Consider the following 16,780-nt stretch of genomic DNA (forward strand, 5'->3'; position numbering starts at 1 on the left):
CAACATTTCTCTCTTAGTTTATTTTGGAAACTGGATTGATAGAGGAAACCCAGGAAGAAAATGATCATTCCTTTAGAAATGGTGGGAAAGTTGATAATTTTATGTTCAGTTCTTACCCATATGAAATTAAAGCTATTAAAATTATTTATCTATTTATTCAGGTATTAGCTCTTAGGTGTTCTCTTCAGTTCTTCATATAAGCTAAAACTGTCTTGCAAGGATTTTCACATTACAAATTTACAAAGTCATTAAAAAACCCTACTCTAAATCAAATGTTTTGCTCTTTTCCCATTATACTATGCAATGTGGCTAACTGGTCTTCAGGAAGAAGGCAAAAATCAACAACGAACCTTCTTAGCACTTTGAAAGGCAGGCTCATTTTGTCTTTTTGAAAATTAACAGCCTTCATGTAAAATTTGTTTCATCTTTTATATGCTCTCAGCAGTGGCTTTCAAACTTGTTTCACCGTTACTGACTTTAAGAAATAAATTTTACATAATACTTAAGCATCACAGAATACCTTACATGTCATATCCACTGGTATTTTCTTTAATTCCCTAGTTTCATGGAGGGCAATTTTCCCATGGATTAGCAGGTGAGTGTGTGTATTGTGAATTTTATTTCTATTATCATTACATCAGCTCCACCCCCAGATCATCAGGCATTAGAACCTGAAGGTTGGGGTCTCCTGCAATAGACTGTGTATAACTTGTCAAAAACACTGAAATTCAGAAACATAGATCCCCTGGTAATCCCTACCAGGTAACACTCCTTGGTCTATTTCCACAGACCTTCTGTTTGGAGGTCTGGATTGTGGGTGGGTTCAACCTTCCACAGTAGATTTGTGGTCCTTTCTATCAGCTGCCCAGAGGTTCGACTCACTCCTTACCATCCTGGGTTGAGGGTTTTTTTTTTTTTTTGAGATGGTAGCTCAGTCAGTAAAGAATCTGCTTGCTGTGCAGGAGAGCCGGGTTCAATCCCTGGGTTGGGAAGATCCCCTGGAGAAGAAAACAGCAACCCATTCCAGTGTTCTTGCCTGCAGAATCCCACGGACAGAGGAGCCTGGCCGGCTATTGTCTATGGGGTTGCAAGAGTCAGACACGACTTAGCGATTATACCACCACCACCACAGTGGGGAGGAATTTAGGCTGAAACCCAAGAGTGAGATAACTTGCTATGAGTTGCAGGAGAGCACATGTATGTATACCTACATTTACCGCTCCATGCAGAACCAACGTTCAAGACAAGAACTCTTCCCCAGGGCCCACGAGGGCCAGGGCTCAGCCTCAGGTGTGCTGTGCATGCGTGCGTCTCTCTACCCTGTGCTGATCCTGAACCTCATCTCCTGTCTTCTGGGCCCCTGAGGCTGTGAGAACTAAAGGTTTCCAACTTGCATTTAAACTTTTTAGACGCTGGGTATTTCTTACCCTCTTATCAGCTCATTTAAAATATCTTTTTTTTGGGGGGGGAGGGTCCAACATTTTGCACCGTTTCTAGCTGGATGGTAGATCTGGAGCAGTTATAAAATCAATAGTTCTCTCTCAAGGGACGTGAAATAAAATATACAGAAATGTCACTGGGTAAAATTCAGGTTTTATTGCTTATTACATCATTCCATACAACTTTACGTAAACAGACTTTGAGAAAATATACTGGGAGTATTAACCAGATGATGGCAACCTTGATGAGGATGTTCAAGTGTTTTACATAAGGTAGTAAGAGGCACCACTGCCACCATCACCCCCTGGAATTTGTACATTTCATATAAAAAGAGTAAAAATAGTTCATTGGCATTTAACTATCATTATTCTTTGAAATCTATGAGCCACGACACACCTGAATAATTCAGAATCTTCTGCATAAAACAAAGCATTTTTCCTACTAGCAGATGTAGCAGTTTCAGTTTCTTCAAAAAACCAGCAAATTGGCACAACAAAAACTATGCACACAACATGAAAACAAAAGTTAGCGTATTCCAGTGGTCCTGAATTTTGATGTCTCTATCGGACTAATCCAAGCAATAAAAATGTGATTCAGCATTTAAGAATGAGGCCGAGCTTCTTCACTGTAGTTATGCTTACGTTAGAATTCAAGCGATTTAACTGACACCTATGTGAACCTAGCAAAAACCATGGCTACAACAATCTGCTCTTTTGCTAAGGAAACGTCTTTAAAAGTTTACTATTCGTTAGAAACTCAGACCCAAGCTGCACAGGTGTAACTTGAGGGACCAACAACCAACCTTTCCAGAAACCACGGCAGTAGTCTAAGTATTTTTGAAGCTGGGGAGCATATGCTATCTCACATACATGTCAGTAACTTCCTGCTAAAACTGTACTAATAGTCTCCTCTGTTAATGACTTAAAACAAACAAACAAAAATCCAGCAAGTACTACAGTTTAGCATTTGAAAGATTTCCAAGTCTATTTGTACATGGATGCCTGGGCTGAGACACACATTTGGGTACTGGAAAACCAACAAGGCTTAAAATGTGGTTTTATGTGAAACCACTTAGAAGAACTCAGTTACCAAACAACTAAAAATACACAATGGATAAATAGGAATTTATTAAAACCGCTGTCTTTAACAATATAAAAATTAAATATTAAGGCATCTTTTACTCCCATCTAGGTATATGCAGCAAAGAGAAATGGTTTAAATAGGAGCCAGCACTTCTATTCAAATATTTTCTAATGTATTTGGCAGATCTTTTATTTTTTTTCCTTTCTCTGATTTCATGTTTTATTGAAAGCTCTCAGGATCAAACATCATTACCCAAATCAAAAGTATTAACAGATATACATTTCTTAGAAAGCAGTTCACCCTTGAAAAATAAAATGGACCTAGAAAGAATATTACGTATAAAGTTCAAACACTAGTATTTAAATTTCGCTGAAGCAATGTACGCTTCAGTAATTAAGAGAAAGAAAGAACAAAGACTTAAAGACGAGAAGCCTGTTAATGTTAATAGGGATCATACTGTGAACACACTGTTCACTTACTATTCTCCATTGGGATAAGAATTTGAAAAGGCTTGAAACTCCTTTAAAAAATATCACATCTACTGGAATAAGGTCACATAAATTGACATCGATTATTTGTAATTCCTGGTATTTGTCCATTTATAATTGGTTCCATAAAGTATACTAAACAGTAACATTTTCACCTTTTATTAAGGCAAGTTTGTGAAAATAATTTAATACAACCAGATTCCCTTCATGAACTTTCAGCTTGAAACATTTTTTTTTTACATAAGAAACATACAAAACAATTGTTCTATAAAAAGCCACCTCAATACCAGAAAAGAGTAATGAAAGATTTGGAACTCCATTTACTTATTAAAGGATGCTCTTCCCTCGTCTCAGATTCCAAGGGCTAGTCATCGTCTTTAGAGCCAGTTTTGCTCAACTACAAAAAAAGATGAAAACAAATATTCAACAAGTTTAAGCTACTGTCTTATCTGAGTTCGCTTTTTCCACTTAAAATCAAAAGTCAACATTTATAGTTAACAGAACAGGCAACAGGGTTCAGGTAACTTGTACCACCTAAAGATTTCACCACGTGGAAATACTAATACTTTTTAACTTCAGGCTCAGCTACTTTAAACTGGATTGTTTGATAACATAACCTCAACAGAAAAAGGAAAAAAAAATTCCTTAAAGCTTTCCAAGAAATAAATTGGAACCAAGAGTATATAAAAGGTGCCATTTATAAAATGAATGACATATATATTTTTAAAAAAACAATAAATTCTAAAATTTTTAAATTGTGGTAAAAAAAATATTAAGATTTATCATCTTAACCAGGCAATTCTTAAAATTTTGAAAATGGTACAACTCTTAAATTGCAGGGTCAGCCTCTTGCCCAAGAAGATGATAAGAAATAAAGATCAACCTCAAATCTTGTGGGTTGGGTTTTAGACCATTGCGGTAAAGCAAACATCACAATAAATCAAGTCACACAAATTTTCTGGATTCCCAGTGAACATAAGTTATATTTACACTATACCGTTGCATTATGTGTAAAAGAACAATGCACATACCTTTATCAAAAAATACTTCATTGCTGAAAAATACAAACCCTTGCCTGACAATGCAAGATTGCCACAAACCTTCAATTTTACAAAATGGTATCTATGAAGCAGAATAAAGGAAACTGCAGGAATATGAGGTCTGTGCACACTGAGTTTCTTTATTCCAAGTGCAGTTCATGGCTCCTCACTCTGAGATGACTGTGTACTAGGTTTTAGAACCACATAAATTGCTTCAAATAGTTTCTATAGAAAAGGCCCAAAGATGGATTCAAAATAAACTTTACGAAAACACTGCTTTTAAATTACCCGTGTTTGTGGTTCCTCATTGATCCTAATTTTGGATCACAGGAATTACTTCACACAGCACAGTGACAATAATTGGCATGAAAACACATTTCACAAAGTCCCAGATAGGGCATTAACTCGCTGTGGTAAGGATCTGTTGATGAGGAATGCAAGACAAGCACTGAGAGAAGTGGGCCAAAAATCCCAAGTGGAAAGTAAACAACTCTCCACAACGGAAACAAAAAACCTTTCCTGAGGATGGTGGGCAGCCACATTTAGGGGTCTGTCCTGAAAAAAGTACTTCACCTCCACTGAGAAATCAAAGCACTCCTTTTCATGACCTGTTCCTTCAAATTGCATATTATCTGTAACTTAGAGTTATGTTTTACACAAACAGTCACACTTTATTGTAGTTATAACTCACTTCTACAGATTTTCCACTATTTAAAAAAACAAAACCTAAAACTGAGGGGCTAGGGAAGAGAAAAATGTGAAGGATATTTCAAAAATACTTACATGCTGAACGTCAAAAAGGAAACACGGATATCCCCGGTCCAATGCAAAGATTGATGGGGGAGAAAATGGAAGAGGTAAATTTCATTACTTGACAGCAGTAACTGTAACAATCTTTTGAAGAGGAGAGCAAAATGTTACAAACCTTCACCACATCAACCCAGTTCCATCCCCGAGGAAGCTCTCCTTTGTGATCTAGAGGAGAAAAATAGTAACTTTATTGCTAAGACCAATCAGTAATACTTAAATAAGATTTTTCCATACTATTCTATACCACAAATGGATTAAAAATTTAAATCATTTATTATTAAGGTGGAAAAACAGCTTATCATCATTCTGCACTGAAAGCACTGTTCCCCTGGGAGTACTTGCAAGGCATTTTAGATGTACTGCCTTTCTTATTTATCCTCTTCCCATTCAAGACAAAACCTGACATCACGAAAAAAAGATGGAGGTGAGCTGGTAATGCCAGGAAGAGAAGCTAATTAATTTATTAGTTTGATGCCCTTGCACAACTTCCCTGCTTTATACAAGGTCCCCGCTTAATGAAATAAGCTGTGTCAGTGTGCTGTTCTGTGAGTTATATAAATAGATCAATTACAGAAAAAACCCCGTTATTTATTGTGTTATGATCTGATGGTAGACCAGACTTGATTTCAAATGAAAGCTGTATTTCAAAAAAATTTCAACAACATACTTGGATCTGTCATAAAGGTAAACAAACAGGAAAATCCCAAACATGTCAGAGAGGGTACCAGCAGGACACATATTTGTTCACTATTCTAATATTCAACAGTATTCAGACTCATGTCTACTTTGCCACTTCACCTTCTTCTTAAATGCTTCTCTCTCGTGGTAGTTCAGTTCAGTTGCTCAGTAAAGTAGTAGTAAATATTTTTAATATATATTTGCGACCTAAAACTGTCTCTAATCCAAATGGTTTAAGAATAAAGAGTGCAGAGAACCAATACTCTAAATCCAAATACTTACTAGGCACCCATATCACATCAAAGAGCAGTCAAGTGTATCATAAAAGAAAAAAATAACACAAACCTGTTTTATCTGCCAGCTTACGTTTCTGGGCTTTTGAAAGTTGTTCCTTTTTATCTTTCTTCTTACTTGATGGAGCTGTGTTAGGAGTTTCAACTGAGATGATATTGCTTATGGATGTCTAGAAAAAAAGGAATAATTCTTAGACTCTTGCCTTAAAACTTACTGAATTAAACTAAATATGCCCACATCCTGAAATGAGCTGACAATTTTTAGGTTTGTGAAGTAAAAGAATCTTTCATTATTATATTCATTAATCAGTTCAGGAAGCTCAGCACATGACTGGTTTTACTCTCCTAAAAGTTCACACTGAAGGACATAATATTGTTACACTGTTATCACCAGTTTTTTGAGAAAGAAGATCTGATACCAGGATTATCCTAAAGCTCTGAAGTGCCGAGGTAATTTTACAACTCAGTTCATTTGCTATTATTTGAAAGCTTAAATATGTCTTTAGAAAAATCACGTGTGCCTACTTAGAGCCTTCTGGTTCCCAGAGAAAATGAAGGAAAAATTTTAAATTATATGAGTTCATGGAGTCAGAGAGACAAAACTGAAAATGCTTACCAGGTGCCAAGCATTGCTGTAAATGTTGTACATATACCACTCATTTGATTCTGAGTACAATCTTATGAAGTAACTACTATTATAACTCCCATTTTACAGATGACAAAACTGAGCAAAGCAAGATTAAGAAAGCTGCCTAAAGTCACACAGCAAAGAGGGCATTTGCAGGGCCACATGGTCTCGCTCCCAGTGCAGGAGTCACCGCCCTTCTCTGCTTCTCTAGCTGCCTCTCAGGGTCCAGCTGTAACTATCACTTTCAATGTAATACAAAGTCTCCTTCTAGGCTCTGCTGGTGGCTCAGTGGCAAATAATCCACCTGCCAATGCAGGAGACACCGGTTTGATCCCTGATCCGGGAAGATCCCACAAGTTGAGCAGCAGCTAAGCCCGTGTGCCACAACTACTGAGCCTTGCTCTAGAGCCCAGGAGCTGCAACTACTGACATGCAAACACTGAAGAGCCCCTGCTCCACAAGAATAGAAGCCGCCACGATGAGAAGCCCATGCACCGCAACTAGGGAAAAGCCTACGCAGCAAGGAAGACCCAGCACAGCCAAATAAATAAATAAAACTAAAAAGCCACCAAAACAAAGTCTCCTTCCAATTAAAAAAGTAAGTAAATAAGTAGTAAAAATGAATCACTAGTAGCATAAAACCAAAACAAACAAAACGTGGCAAAGCTGAATCCCCTGCTCACAGCAGAATGAACGGGACGGTGGTTCTCCATGAACTGCTCTTTATTGTCCTTGGCGTATTCAAACAACGTGTAGGTCATGGCTGTCCCAAGGTGGACTTCCACCGCTTCCTGTAACTTGGCTAATATGCTCTGTTTCACATCTGGCGATCTGCAATGCACAAGGAGTACACTACTAAAAGAAAAGTGAAAGAGGGAGTTACCACGACTGAAATGACAATGTAACGGTACTCACATGGTGTTGTTAAAAAAGGCATTCATGGATATGATGGGAGGTGTCTGCGGATACGTTTCTGTCCAGGAAATCTCTATGAGGAAGGCTTTGGGATCCCCGTTTTCACCTATCTGAAGAAAAGGGGAATCTTAGGCTTGTAAAAAGTTCTACAAAGACAGAATATTAAACGATGATCGTTAAAATGATGACCTCAAAAGCTCGTGATCAGATCGGAAATGTCGTTATTTTGAAAAGTTCAAGGGGACGAGCTAAGACCCAGCTGAGGGTGAGGGCAGTGTCAACATGTGTGACTTTTAACCTGCTCTGAGCCTGTTTTAACAGCTTTGGTTGATGTTCACGGCTTGCCTCCAGTCTTTCCCAGCAGCAACTATATGTCTTATACATACAGTTTTTATACCATCAAAGCTTTCTGAGGACAAAAGGAAGATATCAACCATGGAGAACAGGAAGAGAATAGATAAAATAAAATCTACACACTTGAAATACCTCATCTTTCTCTTCAGTTTTCCAACTGCTAAATCATAATAGACATTAAGAACATGTAAATAGATAGGCATTAATCAGCACAATCTCAAGAAACTAGAAAATGAAATGTAAAATTCAGAGAAATAAAGAAAGGGCAGAGAGATAAGGAAGGAGTGCCTTAGTCTGGACGACAACTCCTAAGTTTTTATCTTTTTATTTATTCTATTTTTGAGATGTAATTGACATAGACTATGTTATTTTCAGGTGCATGACATAATGGTTTGACATTTGTATACACTGCAAAATGATCACCACAATGAGTTTAGTTAACATCCATCAACACACATAGTTATAGGGGTTTTTTTGTTATGATGAGAACTTTTACGATCTACTCTCTTAGCAACTTTCGAATGAATACACAATAGGGATTATCAACTGCAGTCGCCATGCTGTACACAATATCCCCAGGACTTATAATTGGAAGTTTATATCTTTCAACAGCCTATTTGACCTGAGCTGCTTAAAGATCTCTTTTTTTTTCTTTTGCTTTCCCCATCTTTTTATTTTGAAAACTTTTACAGAAAAGCTGGAATAAAACAATGAACACTACGCATACTTCACTGCGTACAAATCCATCAGTGTCTACACTACAGGACACCCACATGTCCTGCAACATCCTCAGTGAGTAACTGCTGGTTTAGCGCAGACACTGTGGGAGGACGGGGGGCTCTCCCATTCGCTAGGGTAGCGGAGCCATGGATGGGGAAGTCTGGGCAGGTGACTGGAGGCAAAGAGAAGGGCCTAGTGGCCACTAAGCCTCTGTTGTTCTATATGTGGGGTGGTGTGAGGACTGTGGAGCTTGAAAGGGAACTGAGAAGCAGTGAGCAGAGAGGGGAGTTTCTGAAGGAAATAACCATAAAGGATTTATTTCCTGTGAGGTCAGTAACAATCATGCATAAGGATCAATTTATTTTAAATGGTGACAATGTCAACAACCATAAACCTTTCATAAGTCTTTTACAAAAAAAAATACTTCCTCTGCCACCCGCCACTACTTAAACAGTTTGGATAAATGGTCTATATTACTTGTTTATGAAATCAAATACTGGTGCTGTTCCATGCTGAAAAAGAATTATAAGCAAACTGTATTTTAAAGAAAAATTGACATTTCATATACGTGAAAAATTTTCACACGTTGATAACATAGAACTACAAAAATATCAACTTTTCTTTACTAAGAAAACTAGGCTTGGCCTAGAGACCTGGATTTTAACCCTAACATTTGTCAATATCGCTGTGGAAACTTGGGAAGTCAGGGCTGAGATGCTATCTTTAAGATTAGAAGGTAAAAACCACAATTTCTAACGTTTCTTCCATTTCTAATATTTTATATTTCTCTTATAATAAACACACATTTATCTTACTTTGAAAAAGCTTCTGAATTAAGTTTTCAAAGTTTGAAAATAACTGATGTCATGGTGATGAGTTTTCATTTTCATTTCAATGTGTCAGCAAATCCAAAGACATAGTAAATGTAAGCCACTAAATTAAAAAAAATACCAAACAGCATTTAAAAAAATAACTTCCTAACAAAGTAGTAAGTGCTCCTATTCATGTCAGGTCTTACCCTGTATTGAAATGAAACTGGACTTAATTCCCGGAAACTTTCATCTCCTTCATAAATAGAGCGTAATGCCTCCAGTTCCATCTGAAAGAAATGAATTAAAAGGGTTTTGTTTAATCATACAAATGGATTAGAAATAGAACATAAACTTATGTCCACGGTCACACAATTCTTGAAGCCTGAAGGAACTAATAAGAATGAACAAATAGAGAAAAGCTGAAAGGAACCAGTCAGTGTGAGAAGAGGAGGTCTGAAAAACTGGGCAAGAAAATGATCTTCAAACATCTGAAAATCGGTCCTATGAAAGAAGAATCGAGTTTTATTGTTAAATGGAGATCTGGTTCTCACCGCAGGAGAGCAGGCATCTGTTTTACTAACAATTGCCCAAATGGTTCTAGGTGGTGGTCCCTGGGCCACACTGGAAGGAACATTACACTGTATACTGCATGCTTCACAGTAAGAACTGTTCAAGCCTTAGCTTAGAAACTAACTTGGCAAGAGTATTTTAGAAGCATTTGGACATCATGGCTTGTGGGTCTTCTTTAAAGGTAACTTCCAATCCCGAGATTCCATTACTTCTATCATGTACTGATAAAAGTGCTAACTTTCAAGCAGTATATTCTAAATGCAGAGTGAGACTGGGATTATTTATCTAGGAGACTGGGATTCTAGACCTGATTTTACCACAAACTCCCTGTGCAGCCCTGGGACTGTCACTTTATGTTTGTAGACCCTTCTTCTCATCTGTACACATTACACATTTAGAAGCTCCCTCTAGAGATGACCTGGAGCATCCCTTCCAACTCTCATGTCATAGGATTCAACGTTAAAGTGGCATTTCATGAGAAAATACTTGAGTGTAAACCATACAACTACCCTAGTACATGGATGCTCAAAACAGACTTCGTATCTACTGGAAAACCATCAGGTGGATAAATGATTCCTTCTACCAAGCTATACGGCCAGAAGACACTAGGATCATTACTTCCTGCACCAGAAATTTAACTAACTCAATTAACTTTCTCTGCCGTCCAACAACAGATTCTAAGAATGTAAAGGAGATGGGATTCCAAGAAGCCTAACTCGGAACGCGGGCGCTAAACAACTGCGGGGTTGAAGGCCAACCAAGTGCACCGGCTTGCGGGCCAAGGACACTCGCCCTTATTATCAAGAGACCCGGAGGTGGGGGGCGGATCCTCGGCTTTGCAAAAATCCAAAACTGCGGGGCGGGTGGGGGTGGTGGTGGAGAAAAAGCAGAGGCGGGCCCCCACCCCGGCACGCGTACCGGGGCCTCTTCCCACAGGACGCTGGCAAACTTGGGGCTGCTCCAACGAGACTGTCGCCTTGCGGGCGAGGGGCACGGGCGGGCGGAGAGGGACACCGCGCCTGCGCGGGAAAGGGGCGTCCTGCCCCTACTCACCTCCTGGTCCTCGTTGGCACCCATCGCCCGGGTCAAGGGGTGCACAGCGTTTCGTGACAACGAAAAGGAAGCGAGGGCCGTGGCCCCGAGCCCGGGCCGCTCCCTCTCCGGCGCCCTGGGCTGCTGAGACACACAATTCGCGCGGCAGAAGAATCGCGCGTCCCCGATGCCCGGGCTGAGCAAAGCCGTCAGGCCGCTGGCTGACGACGAGAGGCCGAGGCAGCCGGGGTGCAGGGAGGCTTGGAGGAGCGGCGGCGGGGCGGTGACCGCAAAAGCCCCGCCCTCTCCTCTTTCTCGCTGCTCCTATTGGCTCCTCCTCTCCCCGCCCCCCCAGCTCCTTCTCCTCTAGGACGCGGAGCCCCTTCCTTACCTTTCCGGGAGCGGCGTCCAGTTCCGGGGCTGCGATTGGTGCAGAGGGCTGTCAGTCAGGCCCGGAAAGTGCTTCCTGTGCCTACGCGGCCCTGGGAAGTTTCGCTTGCTGGCCCCCGCGCAGGGGCGGCGGCGGAAGGGACGAAGGACCCAGCCTCCCCGGCGGCGTTCTGTGACATCTCTGCCTGCTTCCTCTCGTCCTCCGCCGGCTGACGGTGAGCGGCCACAGCCGCAGCGGGCCCGGGACGTGCGACCCAAGTGAGTCCGAGTCGGAATACCTCCGGGGCCGGGAGAAACCGCCGAGAGAGATTGCTAGCGCCTAAAGATGCTGTTTTTTGTGTTGTTGTTGTTGTTGCGGGGGGGGTGGTTGCGGGGAAAGCCTGTGATATCCTACAGCATCAGAGAGTGCATTCCTCTTTTAGCTGCTAAAGAAAAGACGCCCCAGCTTTAAAGGGGTTGGGGCGGGGAGGAGAGGAGGAAGGTAAGCGTCTGCCTTTAGGGCTGCAGCGTTTCTTCGTTTGAGCTCCGGGGAGCAAGATTCTGGACCGCGGGGCGAAGGGGGCATGTCTTTCCTAAGTCGGTTATTGCTTCACACCCTCAACATCAGCTTTTGTTTCACCGTTCCGGCTCCAAGCTGTCGTTCCTCTTTTGATCGTTTTTGTAGCTGGACATCGTTGAGTCCCGTCCTTACCGGCCTTGTGTCCTGCGCATCCTGAACCTCCGTTAACTAAAAATAGGGACTGCATTATTATTGTTCTTATTACCTGCCACTTTGATTAGATCACCTTTCTTTGCAGTCTGTCATTCTTTCTAAGGGCGCCCCCCTGGTGGCGTTAGTGGTAAAGAACCCACCCGCCAATGCAGGAGACATAAGGGTGGTGGGTTCAGTCTCTGGGTTGGGAAGATCCCCTCGAGGAGGAAATGGCAACCCACTCCAGTATTCTTGCCTGGAGAATCCCACAGACAGAGGAACCTGGTGGGCTACAGTCCATGGGGTCGCAAAGAGTCTGACACGACTTAAGCGACTTAGCACTCATGCATTCTTTCTGAGCGTCTTCTTTATAATTGTATGATCACATCAGCTTCCAGACTACTTCCCTTGCACTACTTGCTCTCCCATCCAGAGTGTTTACTTCCTACTTCTACATCTCCTTCCAGGTCATAGTTTGGTTAGTTGCCTCATTGGTTTCTTCCAGGAGATCTGGGAATTTCTCCTATAGGCTGTCATGGAGATCCATAGAACCTCTGCAGTTGGCCTTTGCTGATATTCTTCCCATTTTTGGGGGCCACTGATTAGGCATAGCCATTTCAAATGCAAAAACTTCCTAAGGTAGTATGTGGCAAGACTTTCTGATATATTTTCACACGGTAATTTTTGGTACAGAGTTACCATCATTTAGAGCTGCATGGTGCTGCTGCTGCTGCTAAGTCGCTTCAGTCGTATCCGATTCCGTGCGACCCCAGAGATGGCAGCCCACCAGGCTCCCCTGTCCCTGGGATTCGCATAGTTTAGTATAATAGCCGGTCGTCATAAATGGCATATGAAATAGACTAGCCTGATTGAGACGTGCTCTGAGTGTACAATACACACCAGACTTTGAAAGACTTAGTATTAAAAAAGGTAAAAGATTTCACTAGTAACTTTATAGTTACGTTGAATTGATAATATTTTGGACATTGGTTAAATAGCATATTAATAAAATTAATTTCATCCTTTTTTAATGTGACTACTACAAAAGATGAAATGATTTATGTATTAGTAGTTTATGTTATATTTCTCTTGGACAGGATTTTGATTTTAAGTGATTAATAGTCATTTCTGTTTCTCCTTATTTCCATCCCATATGCAAGGACCACAGCTAATTCCTTTGAGTCTTTGGGGTTGTTAAAGGAAGTGGGCCTTCAGGGCTCTAATCTAGACTTTTGGGATCAAGCGGTGGCACTCAGATTGTGCTTTGACCATCTCTTTTATTTTCACCCCAAATTCACTGAAACTAGAATAGCTATTTTTCTGAACATGCTGTCCTTTGCCCTCATAGCTTACTCCTGTCCTCAGAATATCTGTTGAAGCAGTTCTGAAACGTCTGTCTGTTGTAGACATCTGTTGTTTCTGGTAGGCTTTCCAAACCATTTATCTAATACCCAGTGTTCCTTTAGGACCTAAGGTGAGAAGCCTAATAGCCTTTCCTAAATCAACTTTTCAGGTAAAAATACTGTTTCAGTGGCCTAAGTGCTTCTCACAGAAATTGTGTGTGAGTCCTGTATGACATGCTGGTGAAGATAACCTCTGAAACGAGTCTTATGGCACATGTGTATGGAATCAAGAAATTATTCTTGTAATACAGTGATAATTTTGTTCACAATAAACACATCTTTATATGATTGCTTTTGTAAATTTAGTGCATCTTGGATTGATACAGACTGCTTCTCAGCTAAAGGACACAATAGAAATATGTTCTCCTAGAGGGTTCCATTCATTATTAATTTTTCCCTTGTAGATTTTCCTTTAAGTGATGTATTTGCATTAATTGTGGAGAAATGAGAAAACATAGCTATTTAGATAATTAGCATACAATTTTAATGATAGCTCAGAAAACCAGAAATTAGACATTAGCAGTTACAGAGAAGTTAGAGATAATTGTACTTTATTGTATAAGTCAGTCAATCATTACTATTATTATTTTAATAACTGAAGTAGGTAGTTTGATCACCCTCCTGTGATTTTGGTCTGTTCATCCTGAAGTTCTGTGTGGTTTTGAGATGTTACAAGAAATAGTGATTTGCTTAAAGTTGCCTACAGTCGTTGTACGTGTTGTTCAGTCGCTCGGTAGTGTCCCACTCTTTGCAGCGCCATGGACTGCAGAACGCCAGGATTCCCTGTCCTTCACCATCTCTCGGAGCTTGCTCAGACTCATGTCCATCCATTCAGTGATGCCATCCAGTCTCATCCTCTGTCATCCCCTTCTCCTCCCACCTTCAATCTTTCCAATGAGTCAGTTCTTTGCATCAGGTGGCCAGAGTATTGGAGTTCTAGCTTCAGCATCAATCCTTCCAATGAGTATTGAGGACTGATTTCCTTTAGGATAGACTGGTTGGATCTCCTTGCAGTCCAAGGGACTCTCAAGAGTCTTCTCCAACACCACAGTTCAAAAGCATCAATTCTTCAGCACTCAGCTTTCTTTATAGTCCAACTTTCTCAGTCCATACATGACTACTGGAAAAATCCTAGCTTTGACTAGATGGACCTTTGTTGGCAAAGTAATGTCTCTGCATTTTAATATGCTGCCTAGGTTGGTCGTAGCTTTTCTTTCAAGGAGCAAGCATCTTTTAATTTCATGGCTGCAGTCACCATCTTCAGTGATTTTGGAGCCCAAGAAAATAAAGTGTCATTGTTTCCCCATCTGTTTGCCTTGAAGTGATGGGACCAGATGCCATGATCTTCATTTTCTGAATGTTGAGTTTTAAGCCAAGATTTTCCACTCTAATCTTTCACTTTCATCATGAGGCTGTTTAGTTCCTCTTCACTTTCTGCCATAAAGGTGGTATCATCTGCGTATCTGAGATTATTTACATTTCTCCCAGCAATCTTGATTCCAGCTTGTGCTTCCTCCAGCCCAGCATTTCTCATGATGTCCTCTGCATATAAGTTAAATAAGCAGGGTGACAATATACAGCTTTGATGTACTCCTTTCCCAGTTTGGAAACAGTCCATTGTTCCATGTGTGATTCTAACTGTTGCTTCTTGACATGCATACAGATTTCTCAAGGGGCAGGTCAGGTGGTCTGGTAATCCCATCTCTTGAAGAATTTTCCACAGTTTGTTGTGATCTACACAGTCAAGGCTTTGGCATAATCAATAAAGCAGAAGTAGATGTTTTTCTGGAATTCTCTTGCTTTTTCGATGATCCAACGGATATTGGCAATTTGATCTCTGGTTCCTCTGCCTTTTCTAAATCCAGCTTGAACATCTGGAAGTTCACAGTTCACATACTGTTGAATGCTGGCTTGGAGAATTTTGAGCATTACTTTGCTAGCGTGTGTGATGAGTGCAATTGTGTGGTAGTTTGAGCTTTCTTTGGGATTGGAATGAAAACTGACCTTTACAGTCCTGTGGCCACTGCTGAGTTTTCCAGATTTGCTGGCATATTGAGTGCAGCACTTTCACAGAATCATCTTTTAGGATTTGAAATACCTCAACTGGAATTCCATCACCTCCACTAGCTTTGTCTGTAGTGATGCTTCTTAAGGCCCACTTGGCTTCTCATTCCAGGATGTCTGGCTCTAGGTGAGTGATCACACCATCATGATTATCTGGGTCATGAAGATCTTTTTGTAGAGTTCTGTATATTCTTGCCACCTCTTCTTAATATCTTCTGCTTCTGTTAGGTCCATACCATTCATGTCCTTTATTTTGCCCATCTCTGCATGAAATGTTCCCTTAGTATCTCTTAATTTTCTTGGAGGTCTCTAGTCTCCCATTCTGTTGTTTTCCTTTGTTTCTTTGCATTGATCACTGAGGAAGGCGTTCTTATCTCTCCTTGGCGTTCTTTGGAACTCTGCTTTCAGATGGGTATATCTTTCCTTTTCTCCTTTGCCTCTAGCTTCTCTTCTTTTCTCAGCTACTTGTAAGGCCTCCTCAGACAACTATTCATTTTTGGATTTCTTTTTCTGGGGGATGGTCTTGATCCCCGCCTCCTGTACAATGTCCGTACATACCTCCGTCCATAGTTCATCAGGCACTCTGTCTATCAGATCTAATCCCTTGAATCTATTTCTTACTTCCACTGTATAATCATAAGGGATTTGATTTAGGTCATACCTGAATGGTCTAGTGGTTTTCCCTACTTTCTTCGATTTAAGTCTGAATTTGGCAATAAGGAGTTGATGATCTGAGTCACAGTCAGCTCCTGGTCTTGTTTTTGCTGACTGTATTGAGCTTCTCCATCTTCGACGGCAAAGAATATAATCAATCTGATTTTGGTATTGACCATCTGGTGGTGTCCATGTGTAGTTATTAAATTCTAATAGGTCCAATTCAAGAATTAAAGTTTTCCCATTTGCTCTCTTCTTTTGGATTTGCTTGACAGTTTGTAAACACTCAAAGTCTTTTGCTTTTTTGTAATATTTCCTGAATGGTAGAGGTTCATATATTAGATGAGGATGTGGGCTTTCACTAAATTGATTATTAATGTATTAATGTTTGCATTTCAGAGTTTTTGTGACGTCTTAAACATGAGCCCCACCCAGTGGGACTTCCCTGTGGAATTATGTTGTCGGCCTATGGCTTTCGTCACTCTCACAGGCCTGGATGTGGTCTATAATGCTGTCCATCGAGCTGTCTGGGATGCCTTCTGTGCCAACCGGAGGGCTGATCGGGTACCGATTTCTTTCAAGGTGCTCCCAGGTGACCACGAGTATCCTAAATGTAGACCCAAGGTAATGACATTATACTTGCAAGGGGACCCTCCTTCTCCCTCTGTCTCTCCTTCTTTTAGTGTGTATATCTTTTTTGTCCCTATATCTGTGC

The 16,780-nt window shown here is 40.7% G+C and overlaps 2 protein-coding genes across 3 annotated transcripts in view; one reads left to right on the forward strand and one right to left on the reverse strand.

Annotated features, from left to right (window-relative positions):
* Positions 1 to 1,573: 1,573 nt before the first annotated feature.
* Positions 1,574 to 11,157, reverse strand: RWDD4 (RWD domain containing 4). Of its 2 annotated transcripts, XM_040243034.1 has the most exons (8): positions 10,885 to 11,157; positions 9,468 to 9,548; positions 7,376 to 7,485; positions 7,144 to 7,291; positions 5,885 to 6,002; positions 4,977 to 5,026; positions 4,835 to 4,837; positions 1,574 to 3,408 (listed from the first exon to the last, which is right to left on the reverse strand). In XM_040243034.1, the coding sequence occupies exons 1-8, from the start codon at positions 10,906 to 10,908 to the stop codon at positions 3,376 to 3,378; spliced, it is 567 nt and encodes a 188-aa protein (XP_040098968.1). In that variant the 5' UTR covers positions 10,909 to 11,157; the 3' UTR covers positions 1,574 to 3,375. The 2 variants fall into 2 exon arrangements, with proteins under 2 accessions (XP_040098968.1, XP_040098967.1); XM_040243033.1 differs by having other exon boundaries at positions 4,835 to 5,026.
* Positions 11,158 to 11,355: 198 nt separating this feature from the next.
* TRAPPC11 (trafficking protein particle complex subunit 11) overlaps positions 11,356 to 16,780 on the forward strand; it is a 36,864-nt gene continuing 31,439 nt past the window's right edge. The window contains exons 1-2 of the mRNA XM_040243035.1: positions 11,356 to 11,511; positions 16,465 to 16,689. Coding sequence (XP_040098969.1) covers positions 16,486 to 16,689 — 204 coding nt within the window. The 5' untranslated portion in view covers positions 11,356 to 11,511; positions 16,465 to 16,485. The remainder of the gene's footprint in view (positions 11,512 to 16,464; positions 16,690 to 16,780) is intronic.

This window comes from Oryx dammah, unplaced genomic scaffold (genome assembly GCF_014754425.2).
Source record: "Oryx dammah isolate SB20612 unplaced genomic scaffold, SCBI_Odam_1.1 HiC_scaffold_7, whole genome shotgun sequence".
NCBI lineage: Eukaryota > Metazoa > Chordata > Mammalia > Artiodactyla > Bovidae > Oryx > Oryx dammah.